The following is a 12,198-nucleotide window of genomic DNA, read 5'->3' on the forward strand; positions in this document are numbered from 1 at the left end:
GGTCCTGGAGACAACAATTCACTGAGGAAAAATGGAAACATAAAATAACAGAGCTTTTCACCACTGTAGCCAACACATTTTTGTGTGCCTCTGTTCAGTTTCACTACAACTCAGAACGTAGCTCCAGTAGTTTGTAAACAAAGTTTCCCATGGATACTAGAGCCAACCATGGTAATCAGTGCATACCCATATGGAAAAGAAATAGTAAAAACATATATGATTTACTCATGAAAGTGGCCACTTTCTCATTACTTTCATATATTTTTTTTAGTAAGTATATAAAACATACAAGTTTCATTATATAATTTTTCAAGGGATCTTATATGTGTTTTCACTCTTGTATGCTTTTCATACAAGTTTCATACAAGACAGATAAAAACTTTATAAGATTTATATATATCTTTTCCATATGGGTAACCACAGCAATTGCACCATACATCTCATTGGGACAAATTTACCTCGTGACTGCTAGCAACCACTCACCAATCAGTCAGGGAACTCAAATGTAGCTAGCCCAGTCGCTAAGTGTGACTGAGGCATTAGTACACTGATGCTGACATCTGTGGAAGAATTGAATGTACTGTGTTTTTTTTATGTTAGCCCAATCACAATCTCAGTGAATGAGTTCCTTGCTGAGATTGTGTAACATGGGTATGTTAACGTCTACTAATTACCGGTACAGTAAATTATCTAAAGGGTATAACTACAAAATTACCAAATTAAATCGCAATGCTAACTCCCTTCTTACATATACCATCAGTTTACTTTTTGCCCTGTTACTGTGTACAAGTCCCGAGCACATCTCAGATAAACAATATAAAAAGAATAGAACTTTTGTAATGCAAAGTGCTTTCATGCCTGGCACAGCCAGTTTCATTGATCAGATTGGAAGTTTAGTTTTGCTTCACAAACACTCTGCAAATGTTCAATGTAGGAACAGGACAAAAGTTTTTTGGTGAACGCTTTCTTTAACATAACCACTAGAGGTCGACTGAAAATGGGTTTGTTTTCATTGTTTAAAAAAAACAAACAAACATTTTTTCACGCCTTCAGGTCATCACTTATAGGAGAAACAAATAACATTAATTGGACCCATGCTGTTGGTAACCCATTTTAGGTACGCCTTTTTGTACAATCTGCACTTTCACATTATTACACTGATTAATACCGCACAAGCGCTTCTGATTATCCAGCATATCACAATAAGCCAACCAATGTATGTATCAAATCTTTTACCTGTCTCCATCCATTCTCATATCCAACGGTCCATCTTTGCTCAGGGAGAAGCCTCTTTCTGCCTCATCCATCTGCATGGAGGAACAGCCAGCATCCAACAGGACAGCATCAATGCTGCCTGGCTTAACGTTCATGTTTGACAGCAGGTCTTCAAGCTCACTGAACCGGCCAAGCATTGGTTTCACACGACCACTGAGAAAGAATTAGGGAACGAAATAGTGTATTTAGAGACAAAGACAACTGAAGACATGATGGCTATTAAAAGACTGGAGAATATGTTTCGGCTACATATAAAACATATGTAGTCGAAATCTAGAAAAAAATATTTTATAATGTAATACAAAGAGATTATATTTGTAACCAAAGAAAAAAATCCATAGTAAATTGAAGAAGACCTACCTTCACAAATGCTTACAATGTGGAGACAAATGAGTATTTCTAATACTATTGTGAAATGTGTTCCATATTTTACAAAAAGAAGTTGTATTACATAATTTTATATTCTAAAATGTGTCTATTAACTAGGGCTGCCACGATTAGTCGACTAGTCACGATTACATCGACTACGTCGTTTGAAGCTTTGTAAGATCACAAAAGACGCAGGAATAAGTAGTAGGATTTAAGAGTGCAATAACGGACTGAAACAGAAGATGGCAGCACTGCATGTACAAGGATGCCAGCTGCCGTTAAACCCCGAAGAAGAAGAAGCTGTGTCCCAGAATTCATAGTGCAGCCCAGCTCAGTTTCCAACAATGGCGGCAGCTAGTTAGTTTTAATATTACTCTTATTATTCTTTCTGGGTCACAAAATAAACGTTTAACATATTTTCAGGCGAGAATGTAACTGTATAAACCTCAAATATCTGCTCAGTTTATCAAGACACCACATGCTTTCAAAAGCACTCCGACGTTTTTGGAAACGTCTGTTACCCACTAGCTCGACAGCTAGCCGGGGGTAAGGCTCACTAGAGCCCGTGAGAACACCGGACTCCCGGCAAATTGTTTTCAAACCAACTGCAGTCTTTCGCTACTCAGGTTAAACATATATAAGTCATTTAGATAACTTCAAAATGTTATTGTTTGGCTTTTTTATTATTTTATTTGTTCCTGAGTAAATCGGTTTGGCTGAGATTAAAGTTATAGTTTTTACACAGCTGAATAAACATCAAGAAGACAGCTGATTATCAGAAGTGTGAGATGCTCGAGAATATACTCCGGTGTCCTGTTATATTTTAGATAGCAAGGAGTTTATTAAACTTCACCGAAACAATCTGCAAATTTCATTAAAATTTAATAAACTATCATCTTGTCTTTATTTTTAGTTAGCACATACCTTAAACACTTAAAACTGTAAGCTAATGATAGTTATATAAGAGCAGACGCATGCTGGTGCAATAAGCTGTACGTTTTACGTCCAATGGATGCATGATCTGATTAGTCGACTAATCGCAAAAATAATCGGTGACTAGTCGACTATCAAAATAATCGTTTGTGGCAGCCCTACTATTAACTAGACAAAATATATAGTTAATGAGTTTATTAACTGATACGTAAAATGTAAGAAATATTTGTGGCTAACAGAAGCAGCTTACTGTCATGTGCATAAAGAGGGTAAAAAATGGTTAATCATGAACATTAAAAAAAAAAAAAAAAAGGAAGACTAGTAGACCAAGAATACTTCCCTGAGGTACACCAATATCACAAACAGAGTAAGTTTCAATGACCAGTTCTTACCATCTTTTCTAGAGTTCTTTTAACCCTCTGGAGTGTAAGCAGTCATTAGTATACAGCAACTGTAACCCAAACCCTAACTTTAAACTATCAGCATTTAAAATTTTTGTTTTAATTCAACTGTTTTCCTAAATCTCAGCAAGCAGAGAACAACTAAATTCTTCATTCTGACTCCCATCAAAAACCATTGAAATCTTTTCCCCAAAAGTTCATTACTGCCTTCCAAAACTTAGGATTAAATTAGGTTTAGCACTAGGGTTGTAAATGTTATTTTTCCTTTCTTTTCTGATTTTGTTCGTTTTTGGGAGGTTTTGTCACACCGGTCAGAGGCTAGAGGTTGTACTTACCCTTAGTCTGGGCTACGACCAAAGTAAGTGGCACAAACAAACACTGCTCTCTTTTTCTCACTTTATCAGACCTTAATGGCACAACTTCATCTGGTAAGAATGGTTAACAAACGAATCTTGCAAATCTTTGGGGCATAAACATGAATACATAAAATCTTAAAACAACCCGCACACACAACATCTGGAGAGTGGTTGTTTTAAGCTGCCGAGTTCAAGAGGAGTATGACATACCAGCGAGTCACTGGCAACACATAAAAGCTTGAGTAGTTTTTCGTGAACCTTTTAAAAAATGAATCAGTTATTTTTACCCCCTTGGAGGCCGACTGTCTTAGCTAGCCTACTGAGATCCTTCCCCTTGTCTGACAGAGGAGACTCTGTGTACCGACTTCCTCATGCACGAGTGGTAAGATGCTTAAGCCATCTTCATGCATTTTTCATGTGACCTTTTAACATTGTGTGAACAAAGATGATGGCAGAAAAGAGCAACAGGAGTTAGCGTCTATACATTGGGGGCAAAAGGTCGTATGCAGCCTTCGTCAGCTCCCAGATATATGAAAATACATTTCTAGTGAAGTCATTACTCATCAAAAAAGCAACCAAAATGTCAGATTGTCCTTTCCAAATGACAAAAAAAACAATTTTGTAGGTTGCAGAGTAACAGCAAAAAGCTAAGCAGCTCAAAATCTGAATTCATATGTTTCATACCACAAAAATGGAACGGCTGCTCCACTTCTCTAAACCTCAACCAATAGTTTAGAATCAACATACTGCAATTGTTGCAACTGCATCTCTCCTTCTTGATTTAATTCCTTTAATGGTTTACATTTCCTCAGTTTTTTTTATTTATTACACTTGCCGCAGTTACATAAGCTACCAATGTCCATTTATTAATGTTTGGTTCAGCCTACATACTGGAGGGCATCACTTGTTAAACAAATGAAATTATCTGGAAAACTTTGTAGTTACTGACCTTGGTCTGTTTGCCTTTCTCTATTCCTTAAAAGGTATTGAGTATGAGCATTTACTGGAAAAAAAACAAACATTTTGACAACTCAGAAGAGAGAATGTTGGAATTATTGGCCCTTAGCAATTACACTGCAATAATATTTCAGTGTTTCGATGGTTGGGATAGCGTCAATAAGCTACGCTGCCCAGATTCTTCTTTTTTTTTGACAAGCCTTAATGTTAGCTAGTGAAGCAAGCCTCTGCTCTTAAATGCATGCAAAGCACTTTCAAATGCCTTGTTAAATCTGATGTCTCACCCATCTTTGAAAAAAATCAGCAACCTGTGCACAAAGACTGAGTCACTGCTCTCAACACACGAACCTCCATCTGGAGAAGGATGGTTAATTTCAGTCTATGCCTGCCATGTGTAAGCTATACATCACAATAAGTGCTCACAGCTAATCAAAAACAACACGCTATTAATTTTTCCCGTCCCTCCATTTGTAAAGGACACATTTTCAACACGCATTGGTGCACTTAGGTATACATTTTAATCCACATAATAAAAATGCATGCTGATCAAAGCCTTGCAAGAGTGTTTTTTTGTCATTAGCTTCCCAACTGATGCTGCTGCTCTTTGGTTCCCTATCATTTTTATTCGTTTTAGTTCATTTGCTTGATGTTTCCGAGACAGTACTCTTACAGCACCCATTCATTACCGTTTATAAAAACCAGTTTATTTTTAATGACGATGATTATTATCAAATTGTTAAACAATCAAATCGTTGGACTATTTTCTATACAGGTTAATCCGAGAGTGTTGTAAAAGTATGTATCAATAACATTATTCAAAATCTACATTGATGCAGTCGTGGTATTAATGACAATAACAGAAAGTCTATATAAACAAAATGTAATTTGTTTTTGAACTGTCGCCAGCTCTGGTTGTGAGATTGTGAGGAGTGTCAATAATAAATCGGATACTGCCGTAATCTGTGTAGTAACTGTTTATGTTTGCATGTATAGTATTGATTGATTGATTGATTGATTGATTGCAGTATTTTCACTACTACTGATTGCTGCCTGTAAGCTAAATTGGCCCTGAGGGGGCAATAAACTCTAGTAAGATAGTTTACTCAATTAGAAACTTGCCCTTTTTAGGTACATTACAGACTCCACCTTCCTCAAGATTAACTAGGGGCATTAAAAGAAGGAACACAAATTGACAGGTCCTCTATTTCAAAACCCACTGAAGACAAAATGGCAAGGGAGCATCTCACCCACACAGTCAGGGCCTTTCTTTGCTTTGCTGTTGTTATTCACTATCCCGCACAGTGATTAATTTGTTGGAAAATCTATAGTAAAGGCTTTGTTGTTTTCCCCCATCACCTGCACAATCCCTTTTTTGTTCTGCCTCCTCAGTAGCACTCTACCCACCATCTCCAATTTCTACCTTTTTTTTCATTATTTAAAGTTGCAGTGTAAATGATTTGGCAAGAGTTTCAAAACTCTTACAGTTAAGTTCAGTGGAGAACAGTGTGGCACTGTTTCAAAGCTATTTGCTAAATTTATCTGCAAAGGCAGCATATTAGGTGGCTATTTTCTCCATATGTTTCTCCATATCTTTGAGTAACTACATTACAAAGTTACTTATCCATCCATCCATCTTTATTATTATTATTGTTACATATTATGTATGAGCAGTGACAAAGAAAGTAGTGGCTTAAAAATATTAATATAAGATCGCAACATTTACCCATGACAACTATATTTGAGCTCGAGGTCAACATAACAAAATCATTTAGGCACATTTTATGTGACTATGTGACATGATTATGTAATTTGCTAATGAAATGCAATTGTTTAATTGATCATCAGCAAGTGTGCACAGCTCTATAACAACAGAAGATTTGGTAGTTTGCAGGTCTGGAGCATTCAGGTGTGTGTCAACACTAGAGCAGGGCGATATGACCAAAAATATTTATCACGATATGCATTTGAAAATTTGCGATAACGATATAACTGACGATATAAATGACACTAGACAAAATACTTTACAACTCCACAACTTTATTAGTGCAAAAAAAATAAATGTATTTTCACTTAAACAAGCAGCTGTTTTTTTATGTGCATTAAAGTTATATAAAAATTTAACAGTGCAAATGCAAATGCCTTGCTGACAGTTTAACCAAAAGGCATTTCCAGTGGAAATTGGCCGACATACCCTCAGCATAACCATGTTTAATATCCACAAAACTTAAAAAGAGGTTATACACACACACAATACGGTAATATTATGTTGAAGCACAGTACATATCACACCGCGAGGCTCCTGCCTATGATAGCCGTAATGCTCCGACAATCCATCGAGCAGTGCAGAGTCGTAGGTTAGCAAAGTCGTACTAAAATATTTGACAGATTTTCGAGCGCCGTGTACCACATAAAATTGTTTCAAAGTCAGTAAACACAACCACAATTCATACATAAGGCACACGGGATTATAAGGGGCACTGTCGATTTTCAGAAAAATCAAAGGATTGATTTTAAGTGTGCCGAATTTTTCCAAAAAACACGGTAATAACGACGGCCCGCTAGCATGCGCTACCAAAAATAGTGCTTTGTTGTGCATCTGACGGATGAAAGCTAAACCAGTGCCACACCACTGTAGTTGCAGCATTTTTACAAACCAATTCTGGTTCATCCGTTTCATTCAACAATCCGCTTTCGCCCTTCTCATTCTCCGTCGCCACCGCCATGCTTTTTCTGCCATGTGCGTATGAAAACAAAGGCACTGCGGATGTGCGTTTTACCCATATTCTATCGCGATATTTCATTTTATTATCGTTGCCCAACATTATACCGGTATTACCGTGAACGGTATGATATGACCCAGCCCTAGTCAACACAATGCCAAAATCTTGCCCAGAGTGGACATCCCAGCAAATTCACACCAAGGCCAGTCAGTGCAGTGTTCAGAGAAAGTGCAAAAATCCAACAGCTACATCTAAGACTTTACAAGCCTTAGTTAGCATGTTAAAGTTCATGTCAGTAGAATTTGAACAACACTGAATAAGTATGGCTAGTTTGCTAGGGCTGCTAATTTTTACAAAACTTTGACCTGAACAAACCACAAGGCATCTGGAACAATATCCTCACAGATGAGACATATGTACAGTGGCACATTTGCTGAAAACCAATCATGGCATATCAGCACCAACCACCATGCAGTCACTGAGTAGACCATGAAACCTTCTATACACCAAACTACATTCTAGACTCAAAATATGAGGCCATTTGAGAGCTTAACAGCGTCAATGTGTTAGCACAGTTAGTCTGTGAAGGTTCTCAGTCATCCAGGTCATCGTAGTCAAAGGAGCTTGCAAAGAAAAGCGTCTGGACTTCTTTAAGTTACTCGAAGACGTTTCACCTCTCATCCGAGAAGCTTCTTCAGTTCTAAGTTCAGTTTTCAAGTAACTTAAAGAAGTCCAGACGCTTTTCTTTGCAAGCTCCTTTGATTAGCACAGTTAGCTCGTTAATGCGTTAGTGCCGTGCAGGATTTGCACGGGCCAATCCACGTTAACTCGCTAATGGGCATTTGCCGTGTTAATGCGGTTATGGCGTTAACGTCGTATTAACGAGATTAATGCTGACAGCACTAATGTATATATATGAAAAAGTTAGGTTTTTTGACTTAAAACCTAAAGTTAACATAACATAGCATAAACATAACCCTAAAAACATTTTTTCCCTCCAGGTTTTACCTCCGCATCACATGCTCCTCAAGCCATGGCAATACAGAATTTACAACTCACTCTTGGGTGACTACACAATCAAGATTTCTGGCCTATCCCACCAGAGCATTTGAACAAATGTCATGCTAATTCACATTATGGTTACAGTAAGCCAATAAAAACAGTATACTTGCCTACATCTTTACTATAACAGTAGATGTGCCTGTCATCACACAGTTGAAATTATAGTGAACTTTAACTGTGTAATTCCATCAGTGCAACAACAAAGTTGACTCATATGTTTCCCAGGCTGGCTATTGTTTGGCTCTTTAGCTTTCTCTGGGTTTTATTATGTTATAATGTTTTGCACAAAGTATTGAGAGCTGCTGAAAACTGTCTGATGTAAGTGCAGTTATATGTCTCTACCTCCTGCAGCTTCTGCATCCTTTCCAGGTGAGTGGCACTTCATCTTAAGTGACCCATTTACCTTTGTAACAGCTACCATGATTTCAGGTAGAATTCTCTGAACGATTGTCTTATTTTTGCCTTGCATTTTTTGGAAAAAAAAAAGAAGAAGAAGAAATAAATACTGGACTGCTTAATAACTGCATGCCTGTTTGGAAAATTTTCACTTTATTAATTTCACTTTGCAGCTTATGTAACTGCATTAAATTCAGTTATACTGTGAAATAACTTGCATCATCTTGTGCAGCAGCAGTGCTTCCTCTAATCCCTGGGGGGAAAAGGCATGAACTAGATTAGAAATGTTGCAACTATTACCTAAGATGCATTTAAACCTAAGGTTTAACCTAAGTATGCATTCCCTGTCTCTCTCTATCTGTAAAGCAAAGTTGTAAAGAAGCAAAGCGTAAAGTAAAAGGATGACAGCAATGCTAACCTGCACAGTGATGTGCAACAACGTTCTGCATGATTTGATTAATGAAGAATGTGATTAATGGTTTCATAGAAAATAAAATAAACATGAAGTATTTGTTTGGCCAGTAATTAACTCTGCCCACAAGAGTAAGCTCAGTTTTTAATTGTTTTCTGTCTTTTATTAGGTTAAACGACTTGGTTACCAAACATAATTTGGTTAGTTAACAAAAATGAGCTATGGCTATATCCTATTCCATTGTACATGTGTCAAGACAGCAAACTCTAACTGGAAAACTATGCTTTCTTTAACCCATTTCAATTTCCTGTGTGAGATTAAAAAAAAAAAAACTACAAAGAAAACTTGACCTATTTAGTCTTGCTCCTTAAATTAGGGCAGAAAGCACAAAGATTGCAAATTGACAATAGGTCAAAAAGAGTGACATTCTCTCCCCCGAATGCAAATTCTACAAACGTTGTTCTCTTTTTAGCCCAGCCCCTAACTTTTTTAGACCGCTGCCCCTGCAACCAGGTCCAGGATAAGCAGCATGACATGGATGGATGGCTGGATTTTAAGGTGTCATTTTTTAAAACTCTGTGTTTTATAATCAGTATACTCTAGGCCCACTAGGAGTGGATCTTTTTCTTTTTTCAAAAGAAGTATTTCAATGTCAATGTTTCCTTTTAAGTTCAAGGTTTGTTTTCAATGCCAATTTATAGTTTCTGCACCAAAATTAACCATCACTGTGCTGTTGTTCTTTAACGTGTTTTTATAAGCCAATGAAGGATTTAAAAATATGCAAAACAGTTACATAAGATTTCTAAATTATTAACTTCTTTATGTGGCTTAGACACAGAGTTGGAGATATAAATGCCTTATGTAAGGTCTTATATTATTAAAGAGGACAAGTTTCAGTGGTGTATGTGCTGAGGTTCAAGTGGGCTCATAATTGCTTAAGAGATCTGAACTATTTATAGCTGTAGCATCGTACAATATTGACATGCCTTTGTTTTTTGTTATTCTGGCATCTCAGTGGATCAAGCTGAACCCATTATGCATCATTTTCAGTTCTATAGTAGTTTTGCATTATTGACAGTTCTAAAATTCTTTATTTATCTTATACATGGTTGTAGTTCATATCTTCTGGTAATTCATTGCCTGAAACAAGCAGTTTAAGCGCCTCTCCTTTTAATAAGGGAACCATCCCTTTTACATTCTTATGAGTGGCTGCTGATTGTAAGCGAAAGGTTTGAAAAGTAAGTGGGTGGGGTTGCTTTGTTCACTGCTAAACGCCTTGTGAAGATACATCCACTCACCAGCCACCTTATAAGCCCCACCTGTTCCAACTCATCGTTTATGTAAATATCTAGTCAGCAGTGTTGGATAAGTTACTTTAAATTAGTAACTTAGTTACATTACTAGTTACTTCTATCAAAAGTAATTCAGTTGCTTCAAGTTACTCGTTACTTTCATTTATTTTCATTTATTTTTCATTTATTTATTTATTTATTTCACACTTGGTACAACAATTCAAACCAACCAACCACACTTTCTATCAAAAAGCACTACAACCATGTGTGAAAAGGAGCAGGAAGGAGAAAATATTCTTATTAAACCCTGCCCCCTATCTACAATCCAATTTATATTACAAGTGGGCACCAAAAATCAGGGAACAAACTAACATTAACATTTATCTCCGGTCCTAACCCAAACCAAACAACAAATTTACAATCAGAATATACCACTCCACATAGTAAGGAGAAAAATAAAATTAAAATAAATAAAACAAAAAATTATAATGGATCCTTTTTCAATGAACTCCAATTTCATTCACATTCTTCATATTGAGTTGTGTTCGACTACTCCGCCTAGGCTGCACTGTCGAGCGCAGATCCACTGAGCGCTCAACACAGACAGCATAGTCAGAAGGAAAATTGATAAAATAAATTACAAATGTTGTATTGTTCGATACATATGCGTACCGAACCGAAAGCACTGTATCGAACGGTTCAATATCGATACGAATATAGTATGTTGGATGTGCCATGCAATGCTCAATTACATTGGTGTGAACTAGTGTGTTAGCGCAGTTAGCTCGTTAACGTGTTTGCCGTCTAGCCCCATGCACGGAGCAATCGGCGGTAGCTCGTTAACGGAGATTTGCCGTGTTGTGGCGTTAAGGTTATTTCAACGAGATCAACCTGAAAGCACTAGTGGGAACACAACGAATATGACTGCACATTTACGCTGACATCATCCTAGTGCAAAGACAAAAACAACAAGCATGCTACTAACTTTAGCCGAGTCATTTAGACAGCTGTTAGCACATGATTCTCCTTATGCTGCTGAGAATATAGCCCAGAAGAAGCGGATAGTATAGCTTTTATTTTGGAAAGAGCCATTTCTCTGTAATAAACTCTCTTTTCCAAAGATGAGTGATTCCTCAATCAGATACAGGGCTTGCAATATCGCTAGCCCGACGTCCCAGAGCTAGCGATTTTTTCAGTCGGGCTACCAAAATCTATCTCTTCCCTGCCCGTCGGGCTATTGTAGGAAAAATATATGTCAATGCTTTTGCATTCTTTCAGAAATGTAGCTGGGTAATTATGTCATTGGCATCGGTGAGCCACTGTCAATATGTGACATATTGAAGTCGCGTTTGAATTTGCGCTTGTTTTTTTGCTTTCACTTTGCAATCGTGCGAACTGTGTATAGAGAGCGACAGCACTGATCTGTGAGTGATGATAATTTGTGCACGAATTCCTCTGACATCGTCTTATTAATCGTTAGCTTACTATGCAAACATGACAAGTGAAATCTCCCGCAGCAAGCTTAAACATGTGAGAGGTTGATCGCGCAGAGAATCGCTGAGCTTATGTGAGTGAGCGTGTAAAAGCATTTCAGTTCTGCTGAGCCAAATAAGACAGGTCAGGGTGAAGAAGTGACAGCCAAAGAAAAGCTTACCACAAAACGGAGAAGTTATGACAAATCAGACTATAAGGCAAAAAGAAAGTGCAGCTTTATGGTTTCATGGACAAAAGAATTTCTGTGGCTGCAATATAGCTAAATAACCAGGGCTGCACATAAGTGGTCCGCAGGTGCGCATTCGCTGTCAAAATAAAAAACACGCACAAGGGTTAGGGTTAAATTTAAAAACTGTACTTTTGAGTTAAAATATATATTTATAATTTTAATAAATGACAAATTAAAAATGCATGAACATTTTTTTTGTATCGAAAAAATATCGAACCGTGACACCAAAGTATCGAACCGAACCGAACCGTGAATTTTGTGTATCGTTGCACCCCTAGAAAAATCATAAAGCCTTTGAATGA

General features: G+C 37.2%; 1 protein-coding gene across 5 annotated transcripts in view; it reads right to left on the minus strand.

Annotated features, from left to right (window-relative positions):
* Nucleotides 1–12,198, minus strand: part of mettl15 (methyltransferase like 15) — a 62,085-nt gene that overhangs the window by 7,553 nt on the left and 42,334 nt on the right. For all 5 annotated transcript variants that reach the window (XM_040010969.1, XM_040010970.1, XM_040010968.1 and 2 more), the window contains one exon: nucleotides 1,237–1,428. In XM_040010969.1, the coding sequence (XP_039866903.1) occupies nucleotides 1,237–1,428 (192 nt within the window). The remainder of the gene's footprint in view (nucleotides 1–1,236; nucleotides 1,429–12,198) is intronic.

This window comes from Simochromis diagramma, unplaced genomic scaffold (genome assembly GCF_900408965.1).
Source record: "Simochromis diagramma unplaced genomic scaffold, fSimDia1.1 OVJJ01000603.1, whole genome shotgun sequence".
Lineage (NCBI taxonomy): Eukaryota > Metazoa > Chordata > Actinopteri > Cichliformes > Cichlidae > Simochromis > Simochromis diagramma.